The 25973-nt window shown below is 38.6% G+C and overlaps 1 protein-coding gene across 1 annotated transcript; it reads right to left on the bottom strand.

Annotated features, from left to right (window-relative positions):
* Positions 1 to 9537: 9537 nt before the first annotated feature.
* Positions 9538 to 14487, bottom strand: LOC141402956 (uncharacterized). Its single transcript, XM_073985083.1, has 4 exons — positions 14299 to 14487; positions 11769 to 13398; positions 10620 to 11027; positions 9538 to 9938 (listed from the first exon to the last, which is right to left on the bottom strand). The coding sequence occupies exons 1-4, from the start codon at positions 14485 to 14487 to the stop codon at positions 9538 to 9540; spliced, it is 2628 nt and encodes an 875-aa protein (XP_073841184.1).
* Positions 14488 to 25973: the final 11486 nt, after the last annotated feature.

Here is a 25973-nt window from a genome sequence, read left to right as displayed (position 1 = left end):
TGTCCACAAGTTTTGTTATATATGTTTGTTGATACTTAAGAACCCTAAATGTCAAATTATAGCCAAATCGGTCTGAAAATGTAGCTAAAAACGTCAAAATACCGTAAATCGGGGGGTACCGTTATATGGGGGCTATACCAAAACGTGGACCGATATAGCCCATCATCGAACTTGACCTGCCTGCAAACAAAAGACGCATTTTCCCAAAATTTCAGCGTCCTATCTCCATTTTTGTGGATGCTAGAGTGATTACCACAGACGGACGGACGGACGGACGGACGGACGGACGGACGGACGTGCTCAGATCGACTTAGAATTTTACCCTGATCAAGAATATATATACTTTATAGGGTCGCAAATGAGTATTTCAATGCGTTACAAACGGAAAAACAAACTTAATATACCCTCCATACTATGGTGGAGGGTATAAAAAATGGGATGTAATACCGACTATTGATATTTTCTTCTTGCATTGACAGGCTTTGCTTTGACTTTTAATTACAATATCTTCGTTGTGTTGTAAAAGTGAAAGATTTTTAAAAAATAATAAAAAGTCTAAATTCAATTTTTGGTTTAAAATGTGATGTTGTCTGGTCAAAAAACGGGTTACAAGAATTTTAAAAATAAAATCGGTCAATGGAGGACTAGGTTTTGATGTCCTTGATAATGCCACAAAATACTATGACAATCGGTTCAATAGTTTTGAAACCAGACTTGGCACCGATTTCAAAATATCATTTCGAGAAAAACACGTTTTTATACCCTCAGCCTTTAGGCTATGAAGGGTATATACACTTTCATATATATATAGGGTATATACACTTTTTGTTTACGCAAGTTGTATTCGCTGTCCTCTATACGACGCTGTAAGTTTCATTAGGGGCAAGTCCATACTTCCTGAGAAAATAGCCTGAAAGTTACAAAAAAACCCTATGACACCGTGTGTAGTGGTTGGAGCGCAAGATAACTCTCGAACGGGTCTGCCGATTCGGTCCAAAATTTGGCTTTCGTATTATTTTGTCCAAACTTAGTTCAAGTTCAAAGATGGATTATATCGGTCCACTCCTTCCGGTACCTCCCCCACAAAAGTTCGAAAATGTTCGGAAAAATTTGTGCGTACGGTAACTCTTGAAGGAAGTAACCGATTTGGTCCATACTTTGCACATTATGAAATTTCTACCAGTCTTAGATGAGGTTCCAATATGGACATAATCGGTAAACTCCTTCAAGTACCTCCCACACAAAAAATCAGTTTAGGACCGGCTCTCGAATCGCCTTGGTGTATGTTGTAACATCTTGTATTCACTGTCCCCTATACGAAGGTACAAGTTTCCTCAGGGGCAAGTCCATACTTCCTGAAGGTACAAGTTTCCTCAGGGGCAAGTCCATACTTCCTGAAAAAATAGCCTGAAAGTTAAAAAACAAACCCTAGGACACCATGTTTATGGGTGGAAGCGCAAGATAATTCTCGAACGGAAATGCCGATTCCCGCCATAATTTGGCCTTCGTAATATTGTTTCCAAACTTAGTTTAAGTTCGTAGATAAGCCATATCGGTCCACTCCTTCAGGTACCTACCCCACAAAAGTTAAAAAATATTCGGATAAATTGTGCGCACGATAACTCTTGATGGGAGTGAGCGATTTGGTCCATACTTTACACATTCTCATAATATCTACCAGATATAGATCAGGTTCGAATATGGACTATGTTTGTCCACTCCATCCCGAACCTCTCACACAAAATTTTGGATAAGTTCACTTTAAGACCTGCTACTGAATCACTTTGATTTTTGCTGAAGCAACTTACATTCGCTGCCTCAATTACGAAGGTAAAAGTTGTTTCAGGGGCAAGTCCATACTTCTTGAGAAAACAGCCCGACGGGTGTAAAAACCCCCTATGGCACCCCCATGGTCTATGTCGGTCCATTCCTTTAAGTACCTTTTCCGCAAAATTTTTGAACTTTAATCCTTATCAACATTTTTGTCGGTTCATACGACCAAAATTTTGAAACTCCCTAAATGCATAAGTTTTTTGTGAAAAAAGTGTTTCAATGTGCACAGGCTGAGGGTATATCTCTGTCGGCAAAGCCGACTGATACTTTTTTACTTGTTTTACTTTAAAATGAGCCATGTGTATACCCTCCACCATAGTATGGAGGGTATATTAACTTTGTTTTTCCGTTTGTAACGCATTGAAATACTCATTTGCGACCCTATAAAGTATATACATTCTTGATTAGGGTAAAATTCTGAGTCGATCTGTGCACGTCCGTCCGTCCGTCCGTCTGTGGTAATCACTCTAGCATCCACAAAAATGAAGATAGGACGCTGAAATTTTGGGAAAATGCGCCTTTTGTTTGCAGGCAGGTCACGTTCGATGATGGGCTATATCGGTCCACGTTTTGGTATAGCCCCCATATAACGGTACCCCCCGATTTACTGTATTTTGATGCTTTTAGCTACATTTTCAGACCGATTTAGCTATAATTTGACATTTAGGGTTCTTAAGTGCCAGTAAACTTATATAGCAAAACTTGTGGACATAGGTGCACGTTTTGGTATAGCCCCCATAATAACGGTACCCCCCGATTTACGGTATTTTGACGTTTTTAGCTACATTTTTAAGACCGATCTAGCTATAATTTGACATTTAGGGTTCCTAAGTGTCAGTAAACTTATATAACAAAAGTTGTGGACATAGGTCCACGTTTTGGTATAGCCCCCATATAACGGTACCCCCCGATTTACGGTATTTTGACGTTTTTAGCTACATTTTCAGACCGATTTAGCTATAATTTGACAGTTAGGGTTCTTAAGTGCCAATAAACTTATATAAGAAAACTTGTGGACATAGGTCCACGTTTTAGTATAGCTCCCATATAACGGTACCCCCCGATTTACGGTATTTTGACGTTTTTAGCTACATTATCAGACCGATTTAGCTATAAATTGACATTTAGGGTTCTTAAATGTCAATAAACTTATATAACTAGTGGACATAGGTCCATGTTTTGGAACAGCCCCCATATAACGTTACCGCCTGATTTCAGGTATTTTGACGTTTTAAGTCACATTTCTAAACGGACTTTGGGTTGTTAGTGACCAAAAAACTTATATTCGAAAAAATTATGAAAATAGGTCCATGTTTTGGTATATCCCCATATAACGGTGCCCCCGCTTTACGGCATTTTGACGTTTTTAGCTACATTTTCAGACCGATTTAGCTATAAATTGACATTTAGGGTTCTTAAATGTCTATAAACTTATATAACTAGTGGACATAGGTCCATGTTTTGGAATAGCCCCCATATAACGTTACCGCCTGATTTCGGGTATTTTGACGTTTTAAGTCACATTTCTAAACCGAATTTGGGTTCTTAGTGACCAAAAAACTTATATTCGAAAAATTATGAACATACATAGGTCCATGTTTTGGAATAGCCTTATATAACGGTACCTCCCGATTTTCGATATTTTGAGAATTTTACCTACAAGTTTTAACCGAATTATCTGTAATTTGAACATTTGACATTTAAAATTCCTATGGTCACCATATCTCTACCAAAATTGTCAAGAAAGCCCCCATATAACGGTACCTCCCGATTTTCAGTAATTTGATGATTTTAGCTACAATATTAAACCGAACAAGCAGTAATTTGACATTTGAAGTTCTTAGTGGTCACAACACCTCTCCATCAAAAATTGTCAACATAGGTCCATGTTCGGATGTAGCTCCCATGTAACGGTACCTCCCACTTTTCAGTAATTTGGCAATTTTAGCTACAATTTTTAACAGAACTAACTGTAATTTGACATTTGAAGGTTGTAGTGGTCACCACACATCTGCATCAAGATTTTCAACATAGCCCCAATATAACGATACTTCCCAATTTTCGGTACTTTGAGGATTTTATTTAAAATGTTTAACCAACGTAGGACCATGTTTTGATATAGCCCCAAAACAAACATCCGAATTTTCCGTACCTTAGCTTTATTTTTTGGACGAACTTTCTGTAATTTGAAATTTAAAAGCCAATAAAAGTTCTGTAACAAAAATTGTTCATTTAAGTTCATATTTTCGTATAGCCCACATACCTCCGAAGTAGCTGTTAATGACATTTGAAGTTCCCAAGTTATGTACCGATTTTCGGTATTTTGAGGATTCTAGCTGCAATTTTTAACCGAATTAGGAGTTATTTGACATTAAAGGCTCCCATCAAAAACTGACATTTTAACGTACCCACTTAAAGTTGGGGACAGGAATGAAAACTTTTTATTCCATTTTAGTTCAGAATATTTTATGGTGGAGGGTATGAAAAGTTCGGCCCGGCCGAACTTCGCGCTTTTTTAATAATTAATCAATAATCAATAATTAAGCTTCTTCCCCTCCAGAACTCCCATCAACCGCCAATATTTCGTGATGATCCGGTCAATATTTTGACCTTTAGCGTTATTATGTTTAGCGTTTAGATGGACAGACCAGATTGACTCAGTTAAATTGGAAACTGATACTACAAGCATCTTAGTGGGAAAACATATCAAGTCCGATCAACCACGTTTGCTATACCCTCAGCATTTATGCTAACGAGAGTATATAAACATTCATACTGGCAAAATGTGCCTCATCGAAATAATGGCTTTATTCCCCAAGAATGTTTTAGCCATGTCCGTACGTCTGTTTGTCCGGTGCACACGATAACTCTCAATTAACAGATTTGGTCCAAAATTTGGCTTTATTAATATTTTGTTCAAACTTAGTTTAAGATCGAAGATGGGCCATATCGGTCCACTCCCTCGGGTACCTCCCCCACAAAAGTTTAAATTTTTCGCAAAAATTTTGCGCACGGAGGGACTAAGCATTTTGATCCATACTCCTTAACATCCTAATATTTCTACCAGACATAGACAAAGTTCGAATATGGACTATATGGTTTCACTCCCTCGGTTACCTCCCACACAAAATTTCGGAATCCTTTTGATTTTTGTTGTAGCAAATTGTATTCGCTGTTCTCATTACGAAGGTGCAAGTTTTTTTCTGGGGCAAGTCTATGCTTGCTGAGAAAATGACCTGAAAGCTGTAAAACCCCGCAATGGCAGCATGTGTTGTGGATGAAGCGCGCGGTGACTCTCTAACGGATAAACATATTAGATCCAAAATTGTATTTGGTAATCGTAATATTTTGCCCAAAGTTAAATTAAGTTCTAAGATGGGCTTTATCGGTCCACTCCTTTGGGTACCTCCCCCAAAAAAGTTCAAAACTTTTCGCTTAAATGGTGCGCACGATAAATCTCGAAGGCCGTAACTGATTTGGTCCATACTTTGGGCATCCTTATATTTCTAAGATACATAGATCAGGTTAGAATATGGACTATATACGTCAATTCCTTTGGAAATGCCTTCCAAATTTCGGAAAAGTGCACGTTAGGACCCCCTCTCGAATAGTTTTGATTTTTCTTGCAACTGGTTGCACTCAGGGCTCCTAGTACGATGGTACAAGGTTTTTCAGTGGCAAGTCCATACTTCTTGAGAAAATTACCCGAAAACTGCAAAAACCCCCTAAGGCCAGCATGTGTAGTGGCAGGCACACACAACTCCCGAACCGAATACTGCGTTGGTTCACACTTTACATATCGTAATATTTCTTCGAATATTAGATGAAATTCGAAGATGGTGCTTAAATGCCCACTCCTTCCGGTACCTTCCCCACAAAAGTTCGAAAATATTCGCTATACTGGTAAGCGCAATATCTCATAAACGGAGCAACCAGTTTGGTCCAAACTTTGGATCTAGAAATATTCTGTCCAAATTTAGATTATGTTTAAAAGTGGGCCCTATCAGTCCATTCCTTAGGATACCACCCACACAAATGATCAACATGTATGTTTAAGTGCGGCTAAGGGTCTGTGAGAGAATTATTTGGAAATTTTTACCGAAGGTACTCCTAGTAGTCCTATTTACAGCGCTTTGATGTTTTTCGTGGGCAAGTCCATGTTTAAATGGGCCAATCGAGAGATATGACTCCCGAAATAAGACACACTTGGACTATGTCAGTCCTTCCTTTAAGCACCTCCCCCGCAAAACTTTTGAGATCTTAACCTAATTCATATCTTTTTCGGCAAGTTCATACGCCCAAAATTCTGAAGACACCCTAAATACATACCGCGCATCTATTTGGATCTGTCACAACCACGCCGCTAAACGTGACAGATACCACACCATCCTTTTTACCAATGTTTTAGCAATTCAGATGCTCTGGCAACTTTTTCCGCTTGTGATCTTCGACTAACATATTAAAGTTCATTGGCAGTTCTCTGATTCTGAGATTTGTACGGCGATGTTCATCACGCAGTTATTCGACCAGAAGGACACGGTGTGCCTTAACCAAATTTAAATGGAAGGTGCTTACACCTGGGAAGTTTTTGCAGATTCTGAAACTACAATGATCATAGATGAGAAATATCAAGAAACAAAAAAAATCGGCGGAGGGATTTTCAAAAAAAGAAATGCGATTTAAGTTCACATTTTTAGGTGTTCTTTAGGTTTTCACGATTTTGCTTGGAAATGTTGTAGCTGTGATTGGATTGTTCTTTATGATAATTTCGTAGGTTTTACCGTTTTTGAGATATAGAAGTTCAAATTGAGACAATGCACCGACTGTATCGCATATCTCAAAAACGATGCAACCTACGAAAGTATCATAAAGGTAAATCTACAACATTTTCTTTAGCCCCATTTACATAGGACGCGAGGTTTCGAAGCAAAATCGTGAAAACCCAAAGAACCCTAAAAATGTGATCTTAAATCGCGATTTATTTGAAAATCCCTCTGGCGATTTTTTTGTTTCTAGATATTTCTCATCTATGAGCATTGTAGTTTCAGAATCTGCAAAAACTTCCCAGGTGTAAGCACCTTCCATTTAAAATTAGTTAAGGCGCACAGTGAGGAATTTGGCGAGTGGTCCCAGCAGTGGTTGGTGAATTCTCTGAAACCTTGTAAATTGGCTTTCCCTTGGTTAAAGAATTAACGGCGTTCAGAGGTTATGAAGTCGGGTCCGACCAAGTGACACGATGGATATGTCAGTCGAACTATGGCAGTATCATTTAATCTTGTTGAATGCGTACCCATTCACGGCGCAAAATGTGAAGCTATATATTTGCTCAGCCAGTGCTTGTGCCTCTCTGGTCATTTTCTAGGATTGAATGCCATAACTCATGATGTACATTGAAATTTCCTAGGATCGGGCGGTTATCACCTTATAACAGATGCCTGATTTCAAGCGAATAACGCTGCACACAGCTATTTAGCGGCTGCTACAGGTACTTCTGTTGGGTAGATTGCGCGAGAGTTTCATAACCCGATAAGGAGGACTCACTGGGTATCAAGTTGGCGCAGCACAAAGCAAAGTCAGGTCAGATGGATGTAGCGAATGGCCTGACTTTGCTTCGCTTTGTGCTGCGCCAACTTGATACCCAGTGAGTCCTCGTCATCGGTTTATGAAACTCTCGCGCAATCTGTCCAACAGAAGTACCTGTAGCACCCGATTAATAGCTGTGTCCAGCGTTATTCGCTTGAAATCAGGTCTCTGTTATAAGGTGTTAACAGTCAGGTGAACAACGTAGCAAAACCATGACCCAGGGTTAATCTCTATCCCGGCACAGACCATAGGTGTTTTGTTTCAAACCGTTTTGGGTAAAATCCCAACAACAACAAAAAAGAAAATCACCGGCGGAGCACAACTGGAGCCAACGAAAGCTAAAATCAGGCAATTTTTAAAGAAATAAAAAACACTTTTATTTCCGCACTTGCGATTTCAAAGCAAACACTTTTTTATTTAAATTAAAACAAACGAAAAATTTCGATTTAATTCACAAATGTTACAATTTTATTTCGATTTAAATACTCGGACGTATGTTCCGTTCAACAAAAAGACAACGAGTGATTATTTAATCCAAAAAATGCTTAAATTCGCTAAATCTAAACTAGCGAGTGCGCCATTTCAGCAACCATATGAAAAAATGTCCCAAGCTTCGCACAGAGTGGCCAGATCCATCCATGATGTGATGGTTTCACATAACTAACAGGGAGTCCCAAACTTTGACCCTTCACGAACGTGAACATCCCGGCCACCTTTCAGTCTTTCGGAGTCAGAAAGTCCCGAAAAGAACTCGAAAACCATGGAAAGATAAAGATAAAGAAAAAAAACGAAATAAAAATCATTAGTGTGTTGCTAAAACACAGTGCATAGTATGCACATTGATTTCAATTTTAATTCAGTTTTGAAACCATAAATTCAATTCAAAAAAATAATGATAAATTCAATCATCAACATATATAAATAAATCCATTCCAATAATTCAATATTCAATTCAAAAAAATCCAAGTAAGGAGAGGCTACAAAAAAGAATTATATAAAAACGTGTCATGGTTAAAGCAAAAATCCATGCTGCCTTACGAAAATTCAGGGAATGTAAGTCCCGGAGATAACGTATCCGAATATCGTAAACTGGGCCAGGGGTTTTCCAAAAGTACCTCCGCTAACCCCATTTCGGATAATTTTAGCATACAAATCTCCACCCAACGTTATATGTACTGGTGCCGATGTATGGAAGTATTCGTCAGCCAGCTGTAGACCTGGGAACTCCTCTACAATCCGAATATCTACAGATTTCTTCGGAGTTACCACTGTATGGTTACGACGAACTTCTGCATATGTCTCCACTGTTGTCGACATCCCATGATTGCCTCTGAGCTGAAGTAAGCATCTGGTCTTGTCTCCAACTCGAACCACCTTCTGGCCCATTCGTTTGACCAAAGACTCAGCGACAATTGAGCTCTCGCTACTGGGATCAATCAGGGCTCGCTCGTGAATATATCGATCGCCACAGATAATTTTCACCACGGCTGTCGCTTTCAATAATACAGTCTCCTGAAGGCTATATGTTGGGATCACTTCCGTAGATGTTTCCTTCTTCCAGTGAGATTTCCCTTTTCGACCCTTGTACGGCACCATTTCATTAGAAGACTCCTTTGAGGATGCATGTTGGGACGAACGAGGTCCCTTATGCTTTGAAGTTTGGGACGAACTGGGTCCCTTCTTAAATGCATTTTTGGACGAACTAGGTCCGTTATGCGATGGTTCTGGCTTATCTGAAGAATTAGACGAACGAGGTCCTTTCTTCGGTTGAGATTTGGACGAACTAGGTCCTTTCTCATCAGAGCCTTTCCTCACTAACTCTTTAGACGAACGAGGTCCAGGTTTGTGAAGTAAAGTGTGGTGCGTATCTCCGCATGTTTTGCACTCCCCTTTACTCGTGCATGTGCGCCAGGTGTGGTCGTGTCCCAGACAACCCGCACAATGTTGGTAAATGGACACCATCTTCATCCTCTCAGCGTATTCCATGCTCAAAAATTTTTTACAAAACCGAAGCGGATGATCGTTGATGCAAACGCGACAAACAATACGTTTCTTGCTCACACGATTTTCGGCATTGTACTTTTTAGCTTTAACCATGATTCTAAAACAAACAAAATATCTTTAGTTAGAGGGTAGCACGACCAATTTAACCACTGGTCTGACAATTAGACCGCGTTCGGTCTTGACCTCTGCAACCCGCACCAGCTGATCGGCGCCTGGCAATACGCTAGTGACACGACCTAATCTCCATTCATTAGGTGGAATGTTATCTTCTTTGATAACCACCATGTCATTAACTTTAACATTTTCGTCTGGATTTTTCCATTTGTTCCGTTTTGTGAGCTCCTTTAAATATTCATTCTTCCAACGTATACATAAGCGTTGATTCAAAGCTTTAACCCTTTGCCAACGATTTATAATTGACTCCGGTGCCTCGTAGATTTCGGGTTCCGGCGGCGACAAAATAGGCCCACCCACCAAGAAATGTCCCGGAGTTAGGACGTCAAGGGAAGATATGTCATCTGATAAAGGACAAAGAGGTCTTGAATTCAAACATGCCTCTACCCGAGCCAAAAGCGTGGAAAACTCTTCGAAAGTATACTTCAGATTTGCTGCTATTCTTCTGAAGTGGTGCTTAAACGATTTCACACCAGCCTCCCATAAGCCACCCATATGTGGTGCGCCGGCTGGATTAAAATTCCAATTTAGACCTCTGGTGGAATAAGTCTTCAGAAGTTCAGGACCAACTGAATGAATAAATGTTAAAAATTCCGTTCTCAAAGCCTTTGATGCACCTGTGAAATTCGTTCCGTTGTCCGAATACATTTCCTTTGGACAACCACGACGAGAAACAAAGCGGGAAAAAGCAGCCAAAAAAGTAGTTGACGATAAGTCGCTTACCGCTTCCAAATGAATGGCACGTGTGGCAAAACACACAAAAAGGCATACATACCCTTTGGTAATCAAACACGCTCGACCTGTATAATTCTTGATATCATAGGGGCCCGCAAAATCAACCCCAGTTCGAGTAAAAGGTCTGTCCAATATAGTTCTAGAAAGCGGCAATGAGGCCATCAATTGACTTCGAGTCTGTTTGGCCATTATGGTACAAATTCGGCACCGACCAATAGACCATCGAATTAAATTCTTTGCTCTGGGTATCCAAAATTCTGTTCTTAGAACCCGCAGCATCAGTTGATTACTGCCATGCAAAGTCACCTGATGAATGAAATTAATAAGCAGCCGTGACATTTTGCAATTATAGGGCAAAATCAGTGGATGCCTTTCGCTAAGAGCTAACTCTGTAGCATTTGACAGCCGGCCACCAACGCGCATTAAACCCTTCGAGTCAATAAATGGATGTAGACTAAGCAAATTACTTTTCGAAGAAAGTTCTTTGCCATTCAATAAGCAATGATACTCATCAATGTAGTAAACCTTTTGAGCAATAATTACTAAACGTTCCTTTGTCCTTTGAAGCTCTTCGGAACCAATCAATTTATTGGAAAAACTTTTTTGTCCCTTGAGACGGTCAACGAAGCGGAACACATATGACATAAGACGCAAAGCTTTCGCATACGATGAAAATTCGCCCAAGACATCATCATAATCTTTGATAAAAGTAGAGAATACTTTAACTTTTCTCCCTTCTTCCTGCGTATCAAAATCAACAATGTCCCTTTCCCACTGACTACTCGAATCTTTAAGCCATGAGGGTCCAGACCACCAGAGCGGCTCATCAACAAGATTTTGAGGTCGAATACCTCTACTGATCAGGTCTGCAGGATTAAATTCTGATCTAACATGCCTCCAATTGTGTTTTCCAACCTTATCAACAATTTTCGACACTCTATTAGCAACAAAGGTGTTCCACGAACTTGGTGGTTTTTGTAGCCACGCGAGGACGATCATGGAATCAGACCAACAATAAAATTTTGTGTTCTTCTCATCAAGACACAAATCGGTTCTTATAGATCCCATTAAATCTGACAGTAAAAGAGCTCCGCATAACTCCAATCTGGGCAACGAAACAACTTTCATAGGAGCCACTCTTGACTTTGCCAACAACAAATGAGTTTGCACTGAACCATCATCAGATGCTACCCGTACATAAACGCAAGCCCCATAAGCTTTCTCAGAAGCATCTGAGAACCCATGAATTTCAACTTGGGCGCTCGGCCGAAAACCAACCCATCTAGGGATTTTAATATTATTTAGTGAAACATAGTCGGCAACGAATTGTTGCCACTTATGACATATTTTCTCGGGCACTATGTCATCCCATCCAATCCCTTCACTCCAAATCTCTTGCATTAACATTTTAGCAACGACGATCACAGGGCCTAACCAACCTGCGGGATCAAACAAACTGGCAATGATGGACAAAACTTCCCTCTTCGTAAAATTCGACTTCATTTGGATGGGCTTGACCGAAAAATAGAAAAAATCATTCTTGGCATTCCATCTAATGCCTAAGGTTTTGGCGTTACTTTCATCCTCAATCTCAAGAAACTTTTCCGACAGAAGATGATCTGGTGGTAACCCTTGCAAAATTTTTTCTTCGTTAGAGGTCCACTTCCTCATAGAAAAACCAGCCGAAGACAGAGCGCAAACCAATTGATCCCTAGCTTCTATTGCTAATGCTAATTCATGAGCGCCTGCTAGGGCATCATCCACGTACATCATTCTGCGCAAAATTTTCGCCGCTAAAGGCAAGTCCTTTTCAACATCTGACGCCAACTGGAGAAAAGTCCTAATGGCCAAAACAGGGGCACAATTTACACCAAACGTGACTGTCTTCAATTCAAAACTTTTTAAGGAAGCTTTAGGGTCCTTACGAAACACCAATCTTTGGAACCTTGTGTGATCCTCATTCAACCAAATCTGGCGATACATTTTTTCAACATCACCATTGAAAACATAACGATAAAAACGCCAACGAATTATCAACAACATCAAGTCGTTTTGCAAAATCGGACCAGGATATAGAGTATCATTCAAACTCAAACCTGTAGTGGACTTACTGGAGGCATTAAAAACCACTCTAACCTTGGTTGAAGAACTTTCAGGTTTAATGACAGCGTGATGGGGCAGATAAAAACAACTGAAGTCTTCCTCATCTTGTACCACTTCTGTCATATGACCCAATGTCTCATATTCCTCCAATACTGAATCATATACCGACTTAAATTCAGGTTTCTTAGACAAGGATGCTTCATTTCGCAAAAATTGTCTACAAGCTCTAGTTCTTGACAGGCCTAGACCCTTTCCATCCTCATACTGAGGCTTAAAAGGCAACGAAACCACAAAACGACCATCAGATAATCTTTTCTTGGTCTTTTGATAAACTTCCTCACAATATACTTCTTCAGGACTGTATTCTGAAATTTTCGGTGGTTCCTCTAACTTCCAAAATTTTTCTAACAATTTGTCCATTTCGACTGCCGTACAAAAAGAGACACAGGTCGTAAATGACCCTGAGTTCGGGCTAGCAATCGGACCTGTGAGAACCCAACCGAAAATAGTTTCTTGTGCCAAAAGAGAACCCAGCACATTCCGTTGCACACCACCCAACAATATCTGTGGATAAATATCTCCACCTAGCAAAATGTCAACTTGGTCACTCTTAGCAAATTTGGGATCAGCTAAAGGCGCAATGCCCAACGAATAAATATCTGGAATGTCCAAAGTGTAACTAGGCAACTTTCCAGTTAATCTTGGCAAAACCAAACTAGAAACTTGGACTTCAAAACTATCGCTATGAGGCGATTTCAACCAAAACGTACATTGTTTCTCAGTAGATCCCGCTAAAGCATCATTGAGGCCTGATATTCGTGCGTTAACTTTCTTAATTGGAAGGTTAAGTCGTCGCTGAAGCTTCTCAGAAATAAATGTTGCCTGAGATCCCGAATCAATCAAAGCTCTGGCAGCAAAAATTACACCATTGACGTCAATTTGAACAATGGCTGTTCCCAATAAAACCTGTTTTCGAGTAGCAACAAAACAATTTTGAACTCTGGACTCAGTATTAGGTCCTGTCTGTGCGGCCTGTCGGCTAGTACTAGGCTGATCACCAGAATCGATAATCACATCAGAACCACTCTGTTTAGAGTCTCTATGCAAAAGAGTGTGGTGCTTTAAACTACATTTTGAACAACTCATCCTTTTTGTGCATTGGTTCAACTTATGGTTGCTACTGAAACAGTTTATGCAGAGATTATTCCTCTTTACAGCAACAAATCTTTGCTCTTGCGTCATTTTCAAAAACTTCGGACACGATTTCAACCAATGATCTTGTGAACAAACAAAACAGACATTTTTGTTTATATTTGCCTGGTATGACTTTACTTTCTTGCTTGAACGAGAAGCATCATGATCCCTTTTTCCTCCAGTAGACTTAAAAACCTGGGAATGCGTTAAGTCATACACTGTCTCTAATGATTGAAATCTGGCTGTCAAAAACTCATCAAGATCAGACCACTTAGAAACTTCTGTTTTCTTACTCACCGTCTGCTCCCAAAGCGATAAAGTATTTGTGGGTAGTTTGGTCGAGCATAAAAACACAAAAATTGGATCCCAACTATCTATGTTAATTTGATGCAACTTCAGGGCCGTGATACAATTGTTAACATCCCTTTGGAGTCGCTTAATCTCTCCAGCGGATTCATTTTTGACAGACCCTAGATTAAAAAGAATCTTCAATTGGCTGTTCACTAAGATTCGCTTGTTCTCATATCGATCTTTTAGATTGGACCATGCGTTTGCAAACCCATCGTTTGTCAGAGGTGATTTTTTAACAATCTCCAAAGCCTCACCTTGAGTACTTTGGCGTAAATAAAATAATTTTTCCACCGGCGTAATAGATTTACACTCAATATATACCGCGGTGAACATGTCTCTAAAAGACGGCCACGACAAATAATCACCATGAAAAATTTCCGTCGTGCACGGAGGCAAACGCAAACGATGATCGGCAACATTATTCTCTGAGAACCGCTTTCTTTGGCTTGGGCTAGTCATTGTGGACGACAAAGTCGAATTGTCCATAAAGGTTTGGGATAATTCACCCATTTGCGCAGAACAACTCATATAAGCTTCTCTACACTGCCTATAGAGAATGGCTACTTCGTCCTTGGACCCACTACACTCAATACATACATGTTCATGTGTAGAATTAATTCTAGCCCATAGCCTTTTCAATTCAGCCTTACGAGGCTCAACATCAAACAACGTGACACTACTCTTTGTAGCATTAAAATCTGTCTCAAATTCTAACAGCAACCCCGCAAGTGCTTTAAATTTCAATAAAACTTTCGACTCTGCCATAATTTCCAAAAAAAATCACAAACTTTCAATATAAATTTAAGAAACTGCCTTTGAATTTTATAAAAACCACAACAACTTCACTTAATTTTGTGCAGAAAATAAATCACTCGCCGCAAAATATCTTAACGGTGTCAACAAACCGCTTAAAACAGGAAATAACCACAAAAAATATCCTTTTTTAAATAATCTAACACCAATAATCTGTTATTGTTAAGTGAAGGACGACTCACCTTGTTATTACAAGTCTCCTTTTACCATAAACTGCACCTGTCACTGGCAATAAGCGATGAGCAACAACAAACAACCCATAAAATTTTTAAGAGAAACACAAAAAATATCGCTATTGCAATTAAAAGAAAATAAAGCACGAACGAAATTGTCCTTTATAGTTAGGTAGCAGTCACGCACTTTTTATAATGTCGATAAAATATTTGGCCACAATTTATTAGAAACAGATATTGACAAATGTCCGTCCGTCTGTTTCGATTCCAAATATTCGTTTATTTCTTAACAACAACACTGGCGATCACTGGCACAATTATTTATATATGTATGTATTCATAAATTATTTTTATATTTTTTCCTTAATTTAGCCTTTTCACTTTATAAGAAATATTTTAATTTATTAAAATAATAAAAATGATCTTGCAAATAAAAAAGGAAAATGAAAAAATCAAAACAAACAACTAAATAACTAACAAGAAGAAGACCAACGAGTAATCCACTGTTAGTTGTTAGTGTTTTCTGCCAATACGGCGATCAGCTGTGACGGCGTTGCCAGATCAACACCTTTTGGTCAAAAACTGGGGTAATTAAATATTTTTTGGGAATTTTCCAAATAATTTTTATTTGCAAAAAATGTTAATTTTATGCACAAATTAGATAAATTATATCCAAAAATTGACAGTATTACCTGATTTTCGCAATATCCAACAAAAGAAAAAAAAATGATCCTCGTACTCACGATCCGGCTCGAAGGACTATGTTTTGTTTCAAACCGTTTTGGGTAAAATCCCAACAACAACAAAAAAGAAAATCACCGGCGGAGCACAACTGGAGCCAACGAAAGCTAAAATCAGGCAATTTTTAAAGAAATAAAAAAACACTTTTATTTCCGCACTTGCGATTTCAAAGCAAACACTTTTTTATTTAAATTAAAACAAACGAAAAATTTCGATTTCGATTTAATTCACAAATGTTACAATTTTATTTCGATTTAAATACTCGGACGTATGTTCCGTTCAACAAAAAGACAACGAGTGATTATTTAATCCAAAAAATGCTTAAATTCGCTAAATCTAAACTAGCGAGTGCGCCATTTCAGCAACCATATGAAAAAATGTCCCAAGCTTCGCACAGAGTGGCCAGATCCATCCATGATGTGATGGTTTCACATAACTAACAGGGAGTCCCAAACTTTGACCCTTCACGAACGTGAACAATAGGAATCTGGAGCAGGCATTCCAGTACATACAGCTTCCAAAATAAAAATAAATACGTTCACGAACATTTAGTTGTTTCTGCGGCAATCCCTGGCCGATATGATGTTTTCTCGGGTCCAAAGGGAATGGACGGAAACATGGTATTTCGGATAATGAATGGGTAGAAAACATCGAAGTCTCAATGTTTTACAACAAAGTGATATTCTTCGTTGACGTTTCGAAAAGCTTAGTACAGTCAAAATCGCTTAGAACGTCATCGTTTTAATGGCATATCGTTTATAACGACGAAATCCAAATATTTTTTACAATATTATAATAAAGATTTATCTTAAAATCATCGCTGTACAAATCTAACAAGGATTTTACCGCATCGCTAATTTCGAACAACACATTTTTTTCTGAGTTCCATCTAAACCACTTGTTTTTATACCCTACATAGGTCCATGTTTTGGTGTGGCCCCCATTTAACGGCACCTCCCGATTTTCGGTATTTTGAAGATTTTAGTGGTCACAAAATATCTCCACCAAAAACAGTCAATATAGGTCCATGTTTTGGTATGGCCCCTATACAACGGTACTCTCGATTTTCGGTATTTTGGGGATCTTAGCTACAATTTTTTACAAAACTAGCTGTAATTTGGCATTCAAGGTTCTTAGTAGTCACAAAATATCTCCACCCAAATCCGTAAATACAGGTACATGTTTCGGTATGGCCCCTATACAACGGTACCTGTACTTTGACATTTTGGGTTCCCAGTGGTCACAAAACGTCTCCACCAAAAACCAGAAAGGAAAGGATCAAAGTTGGGCGGGGCCGACTATATAATACCCTACACCACTGTGAATATGTAAAATATAATCGGAGCTATATCCAGATCTTAACCGATTTTGATATAATTTGGCACATTTATTTCCAGACCGAATTCAGTCACACATTCCAAATATCATTGAAATCGGACTTACATATATATCGTGTTTGGAGCTGAAAATACACGAAATCGGCCGAAAATATATATGGGTGCTATATCCAAATCTGAACCGATTTCGATATAATTTGGCACATTTATTTCTAGACTGAATTCGGTCACACATTCCAAATTTCATCGAAATCGGAAATATATAGCGTGTTTGGTACAGAAAATACGTGAAATCGGCCGAAAAATATATATGGGAGCTATATCCAAATCAGAACCGATTTCGATATAATTTGGCACACTTATTTCTAGACCGAATTCAGTCAAACATTCCAAATTTCATCAAAATCGGACGTATATAGCGTGTTTGGTGCAGCAAATACGTGAAATCGGGCAAACATATATATGGGAAGCTATATCCAAATCTGAACCGATTTCGATATAATTTGGCTCAATTTAAGTGGCGAAATTTCGTGGCCACTGGGAACCACATATGTAAAATTTCAGCTAGTTCAAGCAAAAAATGTGGCTAAGATCCCTAAAATACCTTAAATCGGGAGGTATCGTTATATGGGGACTATACCGAACCGTGGACCTATCTTGACAATTTTTAGTGGAGCAATTTCGCGGCTATTGAGAACCTCAAATGTAAAATTTCAGCTAGTTTGGGCAATAAATGTGGCTAAGATCCATAAAATACCTTAAATCGGGAGGTATCGTTATATGGGGACTATACCGAACCGTGGACCTATCTTGACAATTTTTTGTGGAGCAATTTCGCGGCCATTGGGAACCTCAAATGTAAAATTTCAGCTGGTTTGGGCAACAAATGCGGCTAAGATCCTTAAAATACCTTAAATCGGGAGGTACCGTTATATGGGGGCTATACCAAAACTTGGACCGATATAGCCCATCTTCGAACTTGATCTTCCGACGGCTAAAAAAATGGTATTCCCCAATTTTCAGCGAAATCGGTCAACAAATGCGACCTGTATGTTGCGAACGTACGGACGGACGGACGGACGGACATGCATAAATCGACTCAGAAAGTGATTCTATGTATATCCCTAGAAGGAACTATTGGTCTATCTCGCTTCCTTTTGTATGTTACATACAAATGCACTAACACATAATACCCCTTACCACATAGTGGTGTAGGGTATAAAAATGAACATAGGTTCATGTTTTGGTATAGCTCTCCAAATTCGGCACCTACCGATTTTCGGTATTTTGAGGATTTTAACCGAACCACTTATAGAACCACCAAAACTTGTCAGCATAGGTCCATGTTATGCTATAGCCCCATATAACGGTTCCAACCGATTTTTGGTATATGGCGGATTTTAGCTACAATTTTTAACCGAACTACTTGTAAATTGATGTTTAGGGTTCACAGTGGCCACAAACATGCTACACCAAACATTGTCAACATAGGTCCATATTTTGGTATAGTCAAAAAGGAGGGAATAAAAAGTTCGGCCCGGCCGAACTTAACGCCGTTCTTACTTGTTAATCTTAAGCCTGTCGTCGTCACGGACTTTCGATAGGAGCTAAAATTTAAGAGTAGTCTTCTCATATTCATCATTACTAACTTATTAAGCCTCCGTTCGATACAGATCTGAGTAGCTGTTAAGCTGCTGATTTTATCGATGTGCATCACTTTCGGCAACAAATTTCAATTAAACTTGTAACGTGACCATTACATTTATTCCTTTTTCCTTAAAAATATTTTATTTTGTGGTTAACCCACCTCATTATATGCCCCACCTTAATGTGCATATTTCTACGAGTCCCGCTATCTATGAATTTACCATTGGTCAATACATACTCTGCAATGTTCATAAAATACCCTCAGTCATAACACTCGATGTAATGGAATTATTTTACTTCGGTGCATATAAATGATAATCATTTCCACAGTGTGTGAATATAATTCTCATTCGCTTCCTTTTGCTATCCCTATAAGTATTTCGGTTTTGGACACCAGAAGTGGTGAAGTGCTGGAGTTAACCGAAGATACACGAAGTTGACGTGTGGCAGTGTCTGCAGTCGCCTGGTACCCAACATAAACGAAGCTTCCTGCGATTCGTTCGCTTCCTGCGATTCGTTCGCTTCCGCGACTCGTTCGCTTCTCTTGTATATACTGCGATTCGTTCGCTTCCACGATTCGTTCGCTTCCGCGGCTCGTTCGTTTCCGCGATTCGTTCGCTTCCGCGATTCGTTCGCTTCCGCGGTTCGTTTGCTTCCGCGACTCGTTCGCTTCCCTCTAAATACGATCGTCTTCTCGTTCCAGGCTGAATAAACCAAAGGGTCCCAACGAGAACCACCAACCCGACTACCACAACCGAATCCAGAGCCGAGGGTCACCACACGACTTCACCTAGCCGAGGGTATCAACCCGAGTCGCTCCAACACGACTGCACCAAACCAAGTAACTTCAACCCGAATCGCTCCAACACGACTGCACCAAGCCGAAGACATCAGCCCGAGTCACTTCAACACGACTACACCAAGCCGAGTAACATCAACCCGAGTTGCTTCAACACGACTACACCAAGCCGAGTAACATCAACCTTAGTCGCTTCAACACGACCACATCAACCGGAATATAACAAGCCGAGTCGCTTCAACACGACATACACCAAGCCGAGTAACATCAACCCGAGTCGCTTCAACACGACTACACCAAGCCGAATACCATCAACCCGAGTCGATTCAACACGACAACAAAACCCAGAAGCCAAACAAGCCGAGTCGTTGGGTGCGAGTATTACAGCCGAGCATCAACGTTACGACCACTACCACTGGCTACGATCAAGCCAACACCGCTACAATCACAACTTTACCAACATCACTCTTTCTCGTGTCGCCCGAAGACGATTGACTACGAGCCCACAGTAAGGCTCCACCCAGCTGAGACGAATAACCACCATATATAATTGCATTTACTACATAAGTATCACATGTTAATCATCAATTAAGCACCAAGGGGTGATAATAAAGAATTGAATTGTCATCACTCGTGTTTTCACTTAAGGTTTCGTGGATCCTTGAGTTGACCCTGGCTGCGACTGAACTCACCTCAGCCTTAGACAAAACCCCCGTTATAAACTCCCTTTCTTTGGTTGCTTGACTCATGTATCCATCTCCAGTTTTAGGCTTTCCTCTCAAACTTGCTCATTTTTCACACAAAAGATGTGGTTAAACTTACCAGCCAAACACAATCCAATCATCGTTCTACCTTATTGGCATCTTCCTTGGCCTATACTATTACCTCGTGGAAAATGTTATCACAATTTAATTTTTGCTGCAGCCTTTTGCGTGATTGGTATTTATGGTATTTATAAAACTATTATCTGAGCACGTACATACATCAACATATTTAGTGTCAATGGAGAGGTCCAGCGTTCTTCTTCCAAATGTAACTTACGTGGATGGAATTTGTAGGTTTAGGTATAAATTATGCACTCTTACGACATTGACAGTCCTGTATTTCATTCAACACTAACAATTTATGAATACTCACTCCACACACACTTTTCAAGGATTATCTAAATATGTGTCAATATTACAGTGACAACATAAATATGTATATATGTATGTACATATGAATGTATGTATAAACAAAACGTACATATGTACGAGTATGTTCATATTTGACATCTATTGACCTGAAATGCCAAACTATCCTTCGCCAATAAAATAGAATCTCTATGTGTGTGTTTGGATATATTTCTAAATTGTATAATTACAAGCTTAATTGTTTGTATTTGCTAAATACGAATTTATAGAACAGAATTTAATTTCATTAGGAATTATAATGCAATTATATACGGATTTGTATCGATTGTACGTTTGTTTGTCCGTTCGTTCGTTTGTAAGTACATGTTTGTACGTGTTGTCTAATTGGTAAATTGTGATAAATGAATTGTTTGCATATTTCCGTCCGAATCGATAGAGATGCTGCTGATACAGCGTTTGGCTTTGTCGCCGAAAATGTTGTGTGTCAATGACACGCCATAAATTCAATTCAATTGTATTTTAGAAACACGAGATTTCGAAAGTTTGGTTTTACAATAACCAAAATCGCAAAATGACAAACGCATAAATCAATTGTGCTAATTTGTAACAAATGATTTTATTTTTAATATTATTTGAACAATGTTAAATATCGCAATGGGAAAGTGTTATTGAAATATGTGCATATATATTATCCAACAACATATTTTAAAGGTACATATAAAATTACATACTATGAGGAAATTTTATAACCACAAACCTTTTAAAATGGGGAAACACAAATCAAGCGCATAAATCGTTCGTTGGTAGTGGCATCAGTTGAGAACGGCTGGACCCATTTGAATAATTCTTTTTTTTTTTTTTTTGAAATGTTTGTCATAACGCAACTTAGGTTTTTCAATTTTAATCTTTTCTACAAAAACTACTGAACTGATTTTCCAGAAATTGCTATGGAATGTACAGGGATACATACCCCCGATGAAAATAGGCTACATAATTTGTAAAATTTGGGAAGGAGCGGGGTACTTTTCCTATACCCAATTTCTTTAAAAATGATATATTTACAATAATTACGAATGTATCGGTTTGGAAATTAATTTGCGAGACAATTGTCGTTGTGTCCATGACTTTACCTACTTATTTGGGACAAAACAAATTTTGACCCCGCCCACTTTTTAAAATATGTTACATCTACATACAAAACTACTGAACCGATTTTCTTGAAGTCGTCAGGAAATGTACAGGGATGGCTCTGGAAACAGGCTACATATTTTATGTAATTCCAGCCTCGGCGCGGTACCTCCCCTCTTCGATATTTTAAAAACCCATTTAAAAATATCAGTCGGCTTTACCGGCAGAGATATACCCTCAGCCTATGTGAATTTAAACTTTCATCTACGGACAGATATAATTGTTGGACATTTGAACTTGGCGGCAAAAATGTGGAATAGGATTAAAATTCAAAAGAGTTGCGGAGGAGGATTAAGAATGGACCTACTTGGTCCATATGGAAGTGGATCTAATTTTGTTAGTCATATATTTTCGATAGATATCGCGTCCACTAGTCCTAAACTGCATTTAGACACAAATATTGAACTTTTGTGGGGGAGGTACCCTAAAGAGAGGAGCGATATGGGCCATTTTAGAAGATAAACTAAATTTGGACAAAATATTAGGAGATCCAAAGTTTAGACCAAATTGGTTGCCACGTTCAAGAGGTATTGTGCATACCACAAAAGTGACATTTTTTCTTTTTCGTAGTAGTAACTTTATTGTTGTATTTGGAACCGTTTTGGCCCCGTGGGCTAATAAAATAAATTAAATTAAAAAAAAAAAAATATTGGAAGAAAGTACCGGGAGTTGTGGACCGGTATTGCCCATTTTCGAACTGAAACTAAATTTGGAAAAAATATGACGAAGGCCAAATTTTGGATCAAATCGGTTGATCAGTTCGAGAGTTATTGTGCTCTCCAGCCACTACATATGTTGCAATAGGGTTTTTTACATATTTATGGCTGTTTTCTCAAGTATGAACTTGCCTCTGAAAAAAGTTTTACCGTCGTAATTGGGGCATCGAATGCAAAGTGCTTCAACAAAAATCAAAGTGATTCGATGGCAGGTCTTAAAGTGAACTTATCGGAAATTTTTTGTGGGATGTAACCAAAGGAGTGGACAAATGCAGTCCATTTTCGAACCTGATCTATACCTGGAAGATATATTGGGATGTGTAAAGTGGAGAAGGAAAACTAAAAACCCTTCAGATGGCAACGGGAAACCCCTGGAGTACTATCCCATGAAAATCATACAATTTATGAATATAAATAATGAACGGCCCTCAGTCTCCGGCCAAACGTGGGTGCTAAGAACACCCGGAGGTAAAACAAAAAATAACCTGAATATTGGTACCTGGAACGTACGAAGCCTATATGAATCTGGAAAAGTAGCTAACACCATTAATGAGATGAATAAACTGAATATTGATATACTTGGAGTTTGCGAAACATGGTGGGCTGATAATGGAGAATTTGCATCTCAAAACGTCAAAACATTTTACTCAGGAAACCTGAATAGAACTCATAGAAACGGTGTCATTTAAAAAAAACACATAGCACAATGCGTAATAGGATTTGTACCAAAATCTGACAGAGCAATGCTTATAAAGAAACAAAACCCTTAAAACTAAATATTATACAAGTATATGCGCCCACTGCAGACAAGAGCAAAGAAGAAGTGGAAGATTTTTACGAAACGTAAAATACCTAATAAATGTGACAAAACCCCATGATATAACTATCATCCAAGGAGACTTTAATGCCAAAGTTGGACAAGATATTCTACCATTCATAACAGGCAAATTTGGACTAGGCGAGGGAAATGATAGAGGTGACAGACTTATTCAATTCTGTCAAGAATATGGGTTGAAAATTACAAATACAATGTTCTGCCTGCCAAAAAGAAGATTGTTTACCTGGAAATCCCCTCAGGACAAACCAACAAATATAATACGGAACCAGATAGATTATATTTTGATCAATAAACGCTTTTCTTCATGTGTAATGAAGACATCCACATATCCAGGGGCAGATGTTCCATCAGACCATATCCTGTTAATGACACAAATAAGAGCAAAATTGAAGAGAAACTCAAATTGAAAAACACGTGGAAAACTCAATACTGGAAAACTGGAGGAACCAAGGATTAGGACAAGAATGAGGGAGATCATTGATCAAGAATTTAGAAAAATTGAAGCTGCTGATATTGAGCAGATGTGGACTTCTGTTAAAAATACGCTAAAATCCATAGCGGACAATAATCTAGGAATCACAACAAAACCACAAAAGAATGAATGTATGACAAAGGAGATACTAGATCTGATGGAGGAACGTCGAAGACATAAAAATCGAAACTACGAATTATATTACGAATTAAATAGAGAAATACAATCCGCAATCAGAATTACGAAAAATTATCTCATAAACAGGCAATGCCAGGAGATTGAAAGATTGCAACAATTAAATGACGATTTCAATCTTCACAAAAAAAATCAAAGAAATGGCAGATGTATTCCGCAAATCAATACCTAAAATTCTATACAATAAGGAAAATGAACCTATTTTTGATATATTAGAAAAGATGATAATATGGAAAGAGTACATAAAGCTCCTTTTTGCCGATCAGAAACGATCAATATATGTGATGATGACGAATGAACCGCCAGAAGGAACATCTATAACCAAACAAGAAATTGAGTCAGCAGTAAAATCCTTAAAACTTAAAAAAAGCATGTGGTCCTGATGAGATTCCATCGGAAATATTGAAGTTAATAGACGGAGATAACATTAATATCCTGATCAAGCTATTTAAATACATATATGAGACCGGGGAATACCCAAATGACTGGCTGAGATCAAAGTTTATAACTATACCAAAAAAAACCCAGCCGAAACACTGCAGTGACTATAGACTTATCAGCCTAATGAGCCATGCATTGAAGATTTTCCTAAAAATAATTCATGGACGAATATATGAGAAGTGTGAAAAAGCTATGGGTGCTTCCCAATTTGGTTTTAAGGAAGGCATGGGAACCAGCGAAGCTTTTTCTTCCCTACAAATCCTAGTTCAAAAATGCAAAACTTTTCAAAAAGATGTATATATATTAGGGTGGGGCGATTTGGTGGAAGGAAAAAAACCTTAATGAGCGCTTCGCGTTTCTGATTCCTGGGATTGAACTGAGAAAAAAAGTCCACTGGACCATATATCTACCGTGAAAATCGAGCCTCCCGATTTTGACTTTAAGTTTTTTATTGCTTTATAGGTTTTTTGTGGGGTTTAAAACAATAATAGCATATTCAAAATACATTATTCACCCCTTTAAAAGGAAGAAGGATCAAAAGAAATCCGTTGTGGAAAAAATAAGATATGCCCGTTTAAATTTGAAAATGTAAGAAACCCAGATTTTCACTACTTTTACCGTTATAAAAAAATAAAACGAAGTGACCCAAACGAAATACAGGCATTGTCGTTGTCCAACACGATATAATTTTGCATCAGAACACTTGAATATTTTTCGGGTCAAATTTTGTAGCACAATGTCATTTATCGACATTTTCCGAAAAGTTTGCACATTCTTAAGGCCAAAACTGCCTGAAGGAGCGTTCCAATGCTTTTGCGATGTATTAGAGAGTTTTCAATTACTGTTTTGGCTACAATGTTTGTCTTTGTGTTGGATCGAAAGTCTCAATGGTTTGGCTGTTATGTGCCAAAATATCCAAAAAAACGTCAATAAAAAACTTAAAGTCAAAATCGGGAGGCTCGATTTTCACGGTAGATATATGGTCCAGTGGACTTTTTTGCTCAGTTCAACCCCAGGAATCAGAAACGCGAAGGGCCCATTAAGGTTTTCAAATCGCCCCGGCCTAATATATATGCTTTATTGATTACGAAAAGGCTTTCCATACAGTACAGCACAACAAGTTAATAGAGATTCTTATGTCCATTGGTATAGGGCAGAATGAAATTCGATGTATAAAAAGCTTGTATTGGCATCAGACTGCACATGTTGACGTAAACGGAGAATGCACGGAAGACATAGTAATATCAAAAGGTGTCAGACAAGGATGTATATTATCCCCCTTATTGTTCAATGTATACTCCGAAAGAATATTCCAAGAATCTTTCAATGATGTCAAAAAAGGAATCCTGGTTAATGGTACTTTTCTCAACAATATTAGATATGCCGACGACACAACCATACTAGCCGATAGCATTGCAGGGCTGCAATACCTACTTACTAGACTAACAACGCACAGTGAAAGCTATGGTCTAAAGATAAATATTAACCAGTAAGGAAAGGATC

Source organism: Musca autumnalis, unplaced genomic scaffold (genome assembly GCF_047663935.1).
Source record: "Musca autumnalis isolate F117 unplaced genomic scaffold, ASM4766393v1 scaffold_4, whole genome shotgun sequence".
In the NCBI taxonomy this organism is placed as follows: Eukaryota; Metazoa; Arthropoda; class Insecta; order Diptera; family Muscidae; genus Musca; species Musca autumnalis.
This window is presented reverse-complemented; position numbering and strand designations above follow the sequence as displayed.

Coding starts and splice junctions, on each gene's coding strand:
- LOC141402956 (XM_073985083.1), bottom strand. CDS start 14,487: ATGGGTGAATTATCCCAAACCTTTATGGACAATTCGACTTTGTCGTCC. Junction 13,399..14,298: donor TTAGAGACATGTTCACCGCG/GTATATATTGAG, acceptor ACTCGAAAACAG/GTTTTATTGGGAACAGCCAT. Junction 9,939..10,619: donor TCAGGTGACTTTGCATGGCA/GTAATCAACTGA, acceptor GTCCTTTATCAG/ATGACATATCTTCCCTTGAC.